The sequence below is a fragment of the Rhamphochromis longiceps genome, linkage group LG3, assembly GCF_057381845.1.
Source record: "Rhamphochromis longiceps isolate RC_006_pf linkage group LG3, R_longiceps_female_GT1.1, whole genome shotgun sequence".
NCBI classification, from domain to species: domain Eukaryota; kingdom Metazoa; phylum Chordata; class Actinopteri; order Cichliformes; family Cichlidae; genus Rhamphochromis; species Rhamphochromis longiceps.
In genome coordinates, this window is record NC_140559.1 from 39,933,331 (window position 1) to 39,946,094 (window position 12,764).

The 12,764-nt window shown below is 40.2% G+C and overlaps 1 protein-coding gene across 1 annotated transcript in view; it reads right to left on the reverse strand.

Moving 5' to 3' along the window:
* The window catches only part of LOC146674646 (Fc receptor-like protein 5), a 62,932-nt gene that overhangs the window by 28,320 nt on the left and 21,848 nt on the right, over positions 1-12,764 (reverse strand). Inside the window, exons 4-12 of the mRNA XM_085401100.1 lie at positions 11,823-12,089; positions 8,974-9,246; positions 8,577-8,837; positions 8,100-8,378; positions 7,709-7,969; positions 7,238-7,510; positions 6,836-7,096; positions 5,592-5,870; positions 4,740-5,012 (exon numbers count right to left, since the gene is read on the reverse strand). Of these exons, the coding sequence (XP_085257226.1) occupies positions 4,740-5,012; positions 5,592-5,870; positions 6,836-7,096; positions 7,238-7,510; positions 7,709-7,969; positions 8,100-8,378; positions 8,577-8,837; positions 8,974-9,246; positions 11,823-12,089 (2,427 nt within the window). The remainder of the gene's footprint in view (positions 1-4,739; positions 5,013-5,591; positions 5,871-6,835; positions 7,097-7,237; positions 7,511-7,708; positions 7,970-8,099; positions 8,379-8,576; positions 8,838-8,973; positions 9,247-11,822; positions 12,090-12,764) is intronic.

Genomic DNA, 12,764 nt, shown 5'->3' on the forward strand with positions numbered 1-12,764 from the left:
CGTGAAAAAACCCCATTTGGGTCCCTTTGGATTTTTGATTCTCAATATATCAGTCATTTTAAAGACTAGTTGCATGAAACTTGGCCAGGATGTGTGTTTTAGGATTATTTTTAAAATTCGACGATCCCTTCCATGGTGTGGTGCATAGTAACGATGATTCACATATGTACTACCTCCTGTTACCCTTGTACCATTTTGGGCCCCATTGACTCCCATTATAATCACATATTTTCGATATACTGTAATCCTGACATGTGATAATGCGTTTCTCGTGAATACCTAATGGATCTAAGCCTCTGCCTTCAAAATAAAGGAAAAATAGGTTTTGGATCAAATGAGCACAATATTAGGCACAGCACCACCATAGACATTTTCAGTGGTTTTGAATGCAGGACATGGTTATCTTATTATGCAAAATACATAGTAATAATACAGCTAACCACCTTAAAACAGTCTTGATGTAGTGGAACTGATATAAGAGAGTGGTGTGAATGTGATTAAGAATATATATATACTGTGTGTGTGTGTGTGTGTGTGTGTGTGTGTGTGTGTGTGTGTGTGTGTGTGTGTGTGTGTGGGTCGCAAACAAAACGGCCCGTAGAGCCGCCTCCTTGAAGTGAACAACGGGAGCCTGCTCCGTTTTTTTTTTCCTTTCTCTAAGCCTCTCTCACTGTTTTTTTGCTTCACTCTGCACATGAGCCTTGTGTTTGCTCTGAGCAGCGAGGGGACGGGTGCAAAAGCAGCCACGTGTTTGTTGAGCAGAGGAGGGAGGGGCGGTAGTTGCACTCCCAGTGGCACATCAACGGAGCCGGAGGGAGAGAGAGATCCTTCTCTATCTTATTGGATTCAAGTGCACATTTGAAGTCTGTGAGAATAGTTCGCAGCCTGGTCTTGCTAGTCATTACCAGCAGGACAGACGCCACGAAATGCACAGACGCGCGCACGCACAACAGAAGCGCACGGTCAATTTAGGGGAGGCTTGGAAGCAGCGCTCATCGTGCAAACAGCGCATTATTATCGTAACTGCTGCAAATGGTAGGATATGTCCTGTCTGCAAAATCCATCCATCTAGAGCAGGGGTCAGCAACCGTTAACACCCAAAAAGCCATTTGGACCCAGTTTCCACGCTAAAGAAAACACTGGGAGCCGCAAATACTTTTTGACATCTAAAATGAAGATAACACTGTATATATTGTTTTTTACCTTTATGCTTTGTGTGAAAAACTAAGGTGTGTTGCTTAAATTCATGAAGTGCTACACAGAAACTTACATTTTATTTATGTAATGAACACATTTTGAACTCCTAAAGAAATATAACAAAAGGAAAGACACCCAGCTGAACTAAAGTGATCCATGTAGCAAACAGAAACTGTTGTGAGCCACCACCCTTATATCGCCTTTGGGCTTTTGGAGCCTTGACCTGACTTTTACAAAATAATTGGAAAAAAAGCACTATGCTGCCAAAAGATGAAAAATACAGTGGGGCAAAAAAGTATTTAGTCAGCCACCGATTGTGCAAGTTCCCCCACCTAAAATGATGACAGAGGTCAGTAATTTGCACCAGAGGTACACTTCAACTGTGAGAGACAGAATGTGAAAAAAAATCCATGAATCCACATGGTAGGATTTGTAAAGAATTTATTCGTAAATTAGGGTGGAAAATAAGTATTTGGTCAATAACAAAAATACAACTCAATACTTTGTAACATAACCTTTGTTGGCAATAACAGAGGTCAAACGTTTACTATAGGTCTTTACCAGGTTTGCACACACAGTAGCTGGTATTTTGGCCCATTCCTCCATGCAGATCTTCTCGAGAGCAGTGATGTTTTGGGGCTGTCGCCGAGCAACACGGACTTTCAACTCCCGCCACAGATTTGCTATGGGGTTGAGGTCTGGAGACTGGCTAGGCCACTCCAGGACTTTCAAATGCTTCTTACGGAGCCACTCCTTTGTTGCCCGGGTGGTGTGTTTTGGATCATTGTCATGTTGGAAGACCCAGCCTCATTTCATCTTCAAAGTTTTCACTGATGGAAGGAGGTTTTGGCTCAAAATCTCACGATACATGGCCCCATTCATTCTGTCCTTAACACGGATCAGTCGTCCTGTCCCCTTGGCAGGAAAACAGCCCCATAGCATGATGTTTCCACCCCCATGCTTCACAGTAGGTATGGTGTTCTTGGGATGCAACTCAGTATTCTTCGTCCTCCAAACACGACGAGTTGAGTTTATACCAAAAAGTTCTACTTTGGTTTCATCTGACCACATGACATTCTCCCAATCCTCTGCTGTATCATCCATGTGCTCTCTGGCAAACTTCAGACGGGCCTGGACATGCACTGGCTTCAGCAGCGGAACACGTCTGGCACTGCGGGATTTGATTCCCTGCCGTTGTAGTGTGTTACTGATGGTGACCTTTGTTACTTTGGTCCCAGCTCTCTGCAGGTCATTCACCAGGTCCCCCCGTGTGGTTCTGGGATCTTTGCTCACCGTTCTCATGATCATTTTGACCCCACGGGATGAGATCTTGCGTGGAGCCCCAGATCGAGGGAGATTATCAGTGGTCTTGTATGTCTTCCATTTTCTGATGATTGCTCCCACAGTTGATTTTTTCACACCAAGCTGCTTGCCTATTGTAGATTCACTCTTCCCAGTCTGGTGCAGGTCTACAATACTTTTCCTGGTGTCCTTCGAAAGCTCTTTGGTCTTGGCCATGGCGGAGTTTGGAGTCTGACTGTTTGAGGCTGTGGACAGGTGTCTTTTATACAGATGATGAGTTCAAACAGGTGCCATTCATACAGGTAACGAGTGGGGGAGAGAAAAGCGTCTTACAGAAGACGTTACAGGTCTGTGAGAGCCAGAGATTTTCCTTGTTTGAGGTGACCAAATACTTATTTTCCACCCTGATTTACGAATAAATTCTTTACAAATCCTACCATGTGAATTCATGGATTTTTTTTTCACATTCTGTCTCTCACAGTTGAAGTGTACCTCTGGTGCAAATTACTGACCTCTGTCATCATTTTAAGTGGGGGAACTTGCACAATCGGTGGCTGACTAAATACTTTTTTGCCCCACTGTAGGTATTTGCAAAATTCTGCCTAAATATGTATTTTACCTGGTTAATGTGTGTGGCGGGGCGTGGTCTGCAGCGCCGCTGCAGGGGAGGCGGACGCACCTGAGCCGCACCCGCAATCATGCCTCGCCGCCTTAACGTCTGTGCTCTCTATGCTGTTGTTGGTATGTGTCGGGCTGTGAGCTGAAAAGCTACAGCCGGCTGTATGCGTACAGCAACCGTGTGTGAAAAGTGGTCAATAAAGAGATGCTGAAAAGCGTGTTCATGGAAACATCATCGAGTCTGCCATGGTATGTTTACAATGGAACTTCTTGTCCTAAACCTCTGCGCACAGCGTCTGCAAATCGGGGCTGTACGAAGTCATTTTCATCTTTACGCAGGACTGTAAGCTGTCATCTGTGAGGCGTGAGCGGTGTTTGTTTTTAACATAGTTCACAGTGGAGAACAGCTGCTAACATAATGTGGATCCGAAGATCCATAATTGGCCTACCTGGGGTTGAAAGTCTCGATAAATGCACGCGTTTCGGCGGGTATACCGGCTTCCGCGAGTGTGAGGCTTATTTTGAGAGACGAAAAATAATCGAATATAATTGTATTTTTATATTTCAAGATCACAATAATCTTCCAATTTAGAACTACAAGTTAAAAAAGAACTAACATAAATAAAATACACTTCAATTAAATACTTCTAATTTATTTTCCCAAACCACGCGGAGCCGCAAAGGTTGACGACCCCTGATCTAGAGGTTCGTGCTATAAAATGTAAATTACATCTTTGTTGAGTTTGTTGGGGAGTTTGTTCAGGTCAGTTCAGTTTGTTTTTTGGAATAAAGTGTTATTGTTCCAAAAATAATAATGCATCCAAATTAATGTTCTTCTCAATTATTGACCTATTCAAGGCTGTAATAACCTCATGCCAAATAATCTATTTTGCAACTAATTTTTTGAAAATATTGCAGATTATAGGTTTTTCCCATAAAAAAAAAAAAAAAACAGGGGTCATTATGACAATAAGGGCATAAAAACATAGAATTATGTTTAAAAAAAAAATTTATACCTGTGGTTAGGTCTGAAGTTGTTAAAAAGCCTTGAATTGAAAAAAATGAAAAATTAATTCATATATGATATCGCTATATCACCTGTTGTCTGGGAACCCGTTTGAGTCCCGAGGGTAAACAGTGGGTGTAAATTTTAAAAAACTCATATTGCTCCAAAAATAATAATGCATCCAAATCAATGTTGTTATGAATTATTTACCTATTCAAGGCTGTAATAGCTTCATACCAAATATTCTCATTTACAACTAATTTTTGGAAAATATTGCATATTATGGGTTTTTCCTCCCCCCCAAAAAAAACAGGGGTCTTTATGACAATAAAGCCATAAAAACCTAAAAAATATTTAAAAAATAATGAAAAACTTTATATCTATGGTTAGGTCTGAAGTTGTTTAAAAGACTTGAAAAAAAATGAAGAATTAATTCATATATGATATTGCTATATCGCCTGTTGTCTGGGGACCCGTTTGGGTCCCGAGGGTAAAGGAAGGGTATAAATTTTGAGGGATGCTCAAGGTTAATAAACTCACAGTTGTTGAATAAAGTTGTTACCACAGAACACATAATGACCTCTTACTCTGGCAGAAATAAAATAATTAAACTCACGAGTTTCTTTAACTGTGACGTCACTGCTGTCCTCTGTGTAGTAAACTGGATCTCCTCTCCCTCCTCTGCAGTGGTACAGACCTCCTTGTGAGACACTAATAACTCTGTTTGCTTCATTTCCTCTCATGAGCTGAGCTTTAGAAGAGACTGAATCACGTCTGAACCAGTCAAACTTCCAGCCAGCAGAGCCCTCCACAGAGCAGCTCAGTGTCACACTGCCCCCTGCTGGTATGATTGAACTTTGTGCTGTCAGCGTGGCTCTGGGTTTACTTGCTGTTGAGTTTACAGGTAAAAGTGCATTGTATTTTTAATTGTTTCAAGAAAAATAATGCAAATATAATTAATTAATTAACTAACCAATTAATTAATTAATTAATAACAAAATAAAAAAGAGCATTAAACAGATGTAAACATGAAAACATTAAATGTCAGCATGAATCATGGTCCAGCTTACATGAAACTGTCAGTCTGAAGGCATCACTCCATCCTGTTAAGAGATAGTCACTGCTACCCCAACATGAGTAGTATCCACTGTGGGACACTGAAACTCTGCTGATCCTGTATTCACTGGATGTTGGAGGGCTGTTTGTGTTGCGTGGTGCCCATTCATATTTCCACACCTTTCCTTCACCTCCCTGAATCTCACATCTGAGAGTGATTGTCTCACCAGTGAATATCTGAGACCAGCTGTGCTGCAGTTTGACAACAGCCCAAACTGTTCCCAACAAACAAACAAAAATACACATTTAAAAACAACTCCAACAGAGAACAAAAAAAACAAAAACATAGATATAAAGTTTTTTTTCTAATTTAATCGTGAATGTTTTTTTTTTTTCCAGAGCAAAAGTAAACCCTCACCTTGTTTGTAAATTGTAACTGGAGTGCTGTCCTCTGTGTAGTAAACTGGATCTCCTCTCCCTCCTCTGCAGTGGTACAGACCTCCTTGTGAGACACTAATAACTCTGTTTGCTTCATTTCCTCTCATGAGCTGAGCTTTAGAAGAGACTGAATCACGTCTGAACCAGTCAAACTTCCAGCCAGCAGAGCCCTCCACAGAGCAGCTCAGTGTCACACTGCCCCCTGCTGGTATGACTGAACTTTGTGCTGCCAGTGTGGCTCTGGGTTTACTTGCTGTTGAAGTTACAGGAAAGACAAATATTAGATTGTCACTCGCATATCGGTTCTTCCACTCTCACTGCGGTCAGCTGATTTCAGTTCGTGCCAAAGGAGGAAATTGGTTATGCAGTCTCCATCGTGAATATGGACATTAGTTTTATAATTATTGCACAAAGGATGAGAGCGATGATAAAGTGGAAACTGTTCTAGGACAGAAACAACTGCATTAACTTAATCACCTGTTAACACAACTTCAGCTCTTCAAAGCACCTGCACAGACAGCATGCTAATGCTAAGCTAGCCAAGAACCCAGAGTGACGTTAAAGCTGAGTGAATGCTGACCAGCACTGTGAGAAATTAGCCGTCATTTGCAGTGAAGCTGCTGCTGAACTTCAACAGGTAACAAACTGATGAGCAGTCAGGCTGCAGCTCCGTTTCTACCTGTTCATGTTTCTACAGCAGAATCACCATGACGACCACTTTAAAGTCTCTTTGTGCTGATTTTGTGTAAGAACTTTTTTGCTTTACTTTTTTTGAGTAATGATCCCAACACTGATCCCAACAAAGAGGGGAAATACCTCCAACATGCACAAACATTTGACCTCACAGCCTCTAATCTGCATGAATGTCTTTGATATTCTGCTTAGAGATGGTGGCGACTCTCAAAGTGGAGCCAATGAGAATCAATAAATTCTTATCAATTCCCATCCCTACCTGCATGTGACACATTAGACTGTTTAACAAACTAAAGATTTCACTGATTTATCATTCTCTTATCAAACTGTCATCTCTGTACATTCCTCTTTACATTGCTGATATTTTAAGAGCCTCCATGGTGTCTCTCCTTTCTGTTTGCACAGTGAGAAAAACTGTTGTCCTGAGCTGCCTGCAGACAGCTGGATCATTGTTGGAGTTTTCCTGTTAAGACAGATGTAAACATGAAAACATGAAATGTCAGCATGAATCATGGTCCAACTCACATGAAACTGTCAGTGTGAAGGCATCACTCCATCCTGTGAAGAGATAGTCACTGCTACCCCGACATCTGTAGTATCCACTGTGGGACACTGAAACTCTGCTGATCCTGTATTCACTGGATGTTGGAGGGCTGTTTGTGTTGGGTGCTGTCCATTTATATTTCCACACCTTTCCTTCACCTCCCTGAATCTCACATCTGAGAGTGATTGTGTCACCAGTGAATATCTGAGACCAGCTGTGCTGCAGTTTCACAGCAGCCCAAACTGTTCAATAAACAAACAAAAACACACATTTAAAAACAACCCCAACAGAGAACAAAAAAAAAAATAGATATAAAGGTTTTTTTTTTCTAATTTAATCGTGAATGTGTTGTTGTTTTTTTCAGAGCAAAAGTAAACCCTCACCTTGTTTGTAAATTGTAACTGCAGCACTGTCCTCTGTGTAGTAAACTGGATCTCCTCTCCCTCCTCTGCAGTGGTACAGACCTCCTTGTGAGACACTAATAACTCTGTTTGCTTCATTTCCTCTCATGAGCTGAGCTTTAGAAGAGACTGAATCACGTCTGAACCAGTCAAACTTCCAGCCAGCAGAGCCCTCCACAGAGCAGCTCAGTGTCACACTGCCCCCTGCTGGTATGACTGAACTTTGTGCTGTCAGTGTGGCTCTGGGTTTACTTGCTGTTGAAGATACAGGAAAACATACATCATATTATCATTTAGTTCAGGGAAAATAACAATAACAAAATTAATTAATTAATAACAAAATAAATATTCAAACTTCAAATACCAGTTCAGTTTAGAATGAACACCAAAGAGTAGTAGACAAATATAAACATGAAAACATGAAATGTCAGCATGAATCATGGTCCAACTCACATGAAACTGTCAGTCTGAAGGCATCACTCCATCCTGTTAAGAGATAGTCACTGCTACCCCGACATCTGTAGTCTCCACTGTGGGACACTGAAACTCTGCTGATCCTGTATTCACTGGATGTTGGAGGGCTGTTTGTGTTGGGTGCTGTCCATTCATATTTCCACACCTTTCCTTCACCTCCCTGAATCTCACATCTGAGAGTGATTGTGTCACCAGTGAATATCTGAGACCAGCTGGGATGCAGTTTCACAGCAGCCAAAACTGTTCAACAAACAAATAAAAAGAAACATTAAACAGAAACAAATCATGTGGGAGCAAAAATAAATTTAAATATATTAAGTCTTACTTTAATTTAAACATGAATTTGTTTTATTTCACAACAAAACTTAGCCCTCACGTTGTTTCTGAATTGTAACTGCAGCACTGTCCTCTGTGGAGAAAACTGGATCTCCTCTCCCTCCTCTGCAGCAATAGATGCCTCCTTCTGAAATACTGATTGTGTGCTCTGATGTTCCAGCTCCTATTTTCTGAGCTCCAGAAAACTCTGAATCACGTCTGAACCAGTCAAACTTCCAGCCAGCAGAGCCCTCCACAGAGCAGCTCAGTGTCACACTGCCCCCTGCTGGTATGACTGAACTGTGTGCTGTCAGTGTGGCTCTGGGTTTACTTGCTGTTGAAGATACAGGAAAACATACATCATATTATCATTTAGTTCAGGGAAAATAACAATAACAAAATTAATTAATTAATAACAAAATAAATATTCAAACTTCAAATACCAGTTCAGTTTAGAATGAACACCAAAGAGTAGTAGACAAATATAAACATGAAAACATGAAATGTCAGCATGAATCATGGTCCAACTCACATGAAACTGTCAGTCTGAAGGCATCACTCCATCCTGTTAAGAGATAGTCACTGCTACCCCGACATCTGTAGTCTCCACTGTGGGACACTGAAACTCTGCTGATCCTGTATTCACTGGATGTTGGAGGGCTGTTTGTGTTGGGTGCTGTCCATTCATATTTCCACACCTTTCCTTCACCTCCCTGAATCTCACATCTGAGAGTGATTGTGTCACCAGTGAATATCTGAGACCAGCTGGGATGCAGTTTCACAGCAGCCAAAACTGTTCAACAAACAAATAAAAAGAAACATTAAACAGAAACAAACCAAGTGGGAGCAAAAATAAATTTAAATATATTAAGTCTTACTTTAATTTAAACATGAATTTGTGTTATTTCACAACAAAACTTAGCCCTCACGTTGTTTCTGAATTGTAACTGCAGCACTGTCCTCTGTGGAGAAAACTGGATCTCCTCTCCCTCCTCTGCAGCAATAGATGCCTCCTTCTGAAATACTGATTGTGTGCTCTGATGTTCCAGCTCCTATTTTCTGAGCTCCAGAAAACTCTGAATCACGTCTGAACCAGTCAAACTTCCAGCCAGCAGAGCCCTCCACAGAGCAGCTCAGTGTCACACTGCCCCCTGCTGGTATGACTGAACTGTGTGCTGTCAGTGTGGCTCTGGGTTTACTTGCTGTTGAGTTTACAAAACAGTAAAACATTAAAATCATTATTTTGTCTCAGGGTGAAACACTTTTCACATTTTAAACATTTTTTAAATTCATAAATTTGAATACTTGGTTATTAATAAATTCAGCTCATAAAGAGCAAGATCAAGATCAAAGAGCTGTTTCTGGTAGGCACATATCTGTAGTTATTAGTAAAACTGCTGATGCTCTGATCAAATGCTGATTATCAACTTTTTACACATGTGGTATCCTTGCTGAAGTAAAAGTACAAAAATCCATATTAAAATATACTATACTACTACTATTACTACTAAACTTTATAATTGTTGAGTCCTTAAATTGAACACCACAGCTGGAACCAATTTGCTGTAGCTAAATCATGACAAAATTTATTAACTGATTTATATTTTATCCAACCATTCTCTCCCTCTTACCATCTGCTTATATTATTTAAATCTAAATGGTGTTTACAGTAAATTATTTGTCTTTGTGTCGTGCATTTTTATGAATAAATCAAGAAATCCATCAATTCAAAACCCTGTCTATAGAAATTTGTGAGTGTCCACTAAAATGAATATAAAAGTGTTCTAACATCTCACCTGTTTGTTTTTATTAAGGCATACATGTACATTATTTTTATTAAAAGAGATTTTGCTACTGAGGTTAAACATGATATATAAGTCACTTAGATCACTTCTAAATGTCAATGTTTGGTTTATTTCCGTGTTTTATTTGTTCCTGAGTAAATCGGTTTGGCTGAGATTAAAGTTAAGCTTCATAACATATTATTAATCACAGTTAAATTAAGAGGGGACGGCAGTAAAAACTCCAGACCTCTGACATCATCAAGTACGCTGGTGTTCCAATTGTACAAATCGCAAGTCTGTTCTCCTGTGCATTCTCGGCGAGTCCGGACTTGCCGAGAATGCACAGGAGAACGCGAGTATGGACTCGCGTTTATTTCTCCTGCACTTTCCTGCTCATTGTGTCAGATGTTTAGTTACTCTTTGGGCTCGTTTAGCAGTAATGATACATATAATATATGTAGAAACTCTGGAAGCCACTGAATTGGAGACTCGGTTACACCCGTAGCTAGCCAGGCCCCTGTAGCCGGTGCAGCCGAGGTAGCGTAGGCCACGCTAGCTGTTCCCCGGCAGACCCCAAGCAGCTGGGTAAAGAGGACAGCTGGTAGATGGTGAGGAGGAAGCATAGTCTTAAACAGAAGCTCCAGGTACACCACCAACCTGTTCACCTGTCTAATTGTTTTTCCCCACTCGGCGACACACCCGCTGGGGATCAAACTCTGGTAATTGGCAATTCTGTTCTCAGACATGTGAAGCTAGAGACGCCAGCAACCATAGTCAATTATCTTCCAGGGGCCAGAGCAGGCGACATTGAGGGAAATTTAAAACTGCTGGCTAAGGGTAAATGCAAATTCAGTAAAATCATAATTCACGTCAGCAGTAATGACACCCGGTTACGCCAATCGGAGGTCACTCAAATCAATATTGAATTGGTGTGCAACTTTGCCAAAACAATGTCAGACTGTAACATTATCTGGTCCCCTCCCCAATCAGACCAGGAGTGACATGTTTAGCTGCATGCTCTCCTTAAATTGCTGTCTGTCTGAGTGGTGTCCAAAAAAAGATGGGCTTCATAGTTTTTCCTTCCCACTGTCGCCAAAGTGCTTGCCCATAGGAGGTCATATGATTGCTGGGTTTTTTCTCTGAATGTATAATTGTAGGCCTACCTTGCAATACTAAGCACCTTGTGGCGACTGTTGTTGTGATTTGGTGCTATATAAATAAAACTGAACTGAATTGAATTCAATTAAATAGAACATGGTATATCATGTTGAGGTGGAAACTAGCGAGCTAACGTCCTGCTAACTTCCAACTCCGTTAAATTTCATAAATTCTGTTTTCATGGATGGCTGGATGTTAAACTTAATTGTTACACCTGGTAGGGCAGCCACACTGATCATTTTATTAAAGATAAAAGAATGTAATCAGTTTGTAACTCTCAGTGATGCTGCAGTATTCTTTTGACTTTGGGATCTGAAGCTGAAGTTGGACCCGGAAACGACTAATTACGTCAGACTTAAAGACTGGATAAAAGAGTTGTTCTGTGCTACACATCAGTAATTTGCAGTCTTGGTTATCTGTTGATTTATCAAAAGTGACATTTGTCAGTGTGGCTCTAAATTTACCTGCTGCGTTTAGAGGAAAAAGAAAAACATTGTAATCATAATTTTGTCTCAGGACAAAATGATTATCAACCTTTAAAGTTTAACAGCAAACAGAAATTAATGTTTACTGTATTTGACACATTAGACTGTTTAACAAACTAAAGATTTCACTGATTTATCATTCTCTTATCAAACTGTCATCTCTGTACGTTCCTCTTTACATTGCTGATATTTTAAGAGCCTCCATGGTGTCTCTCCTTTCTGTTTGCACAGTGAGAAAAACTGTTGTCCTGAGCTGCCTGCAGACAGCTGGATCATTGTTGGAGTTTTCCTGTTAAGACAGATGTAAACATGAAAACATTAAATGTCAGCATGAATCATGGTCCAACTCACATGAAACTGTCAGTCTGAAGGCATCACTCCATCCTGTTAAGAGATAGTCACTGCTACCCCGACATCTGTAGTCTCCACTGTGGGACACTGAAACTGTGCTGATCTTGTATTCACTGGATGTTGGAGGGCTGTTTGTGTTGGGTGCTGTCCATTCATATTTCCACACCTTTCCTTCACCTCCCTGAATCTCACATCTGAGAGTGATTGTCTCACCAGTGAATATCTGAGACCAGCTGTGCTGCAGATTCACTTCGATCCTGTTACGAACTAAGAAAGAAAAACATCACCATTTCCAGCAGCAACTTTTTAAATAATTATGTGAAAGAATGATTTGTTGTGCAGCAATCTTTAAAAATAATTCAAATATTAATATTTGGATTAATTCAGTGTGGAGACTCTCAGCTGTTTAAGTACTTTAACATTCTGACAAGCTATTGCTGACTCTGTGATGGTCCCTCTGCAAGGTGATTGCAAATTGTAAAAGACAAATGGTTTCTACGGAAGAGGATTAGGGCCACCGGGAAAAAAAGAAAAGTGGGTACGTCTTTTTTTTTCTTCTTTTCCAGAATTCTGAGAAAAACTGAGTTTAATCTGAGAATTCTGACGTTTTTCTCAAAATTCTGAGATTAAAATCAGAATTCTGACTTTAATCTGGCTATTCTGACTTTTTTTCCTCAGAATTCAGGAAAAGAAGAAAAAAAAACGACGTACCCACTTTTCATTTTTTTCCGGTGGCCCTAATCCTCTTCCGTAGGTTTCCATAACACTTATTATTATATATTATTTTATTAACTTAAGATCTGATGCAGGGATCTATAATGAATATGTTATTTTTATGTTTTATTGTATTTTATTGATTTATTTACTTTTCTGTTCAGATCAATACATGAATACATTGTTAATTCAATGATTACACTGGATGATATATGATTTAATGTTTTT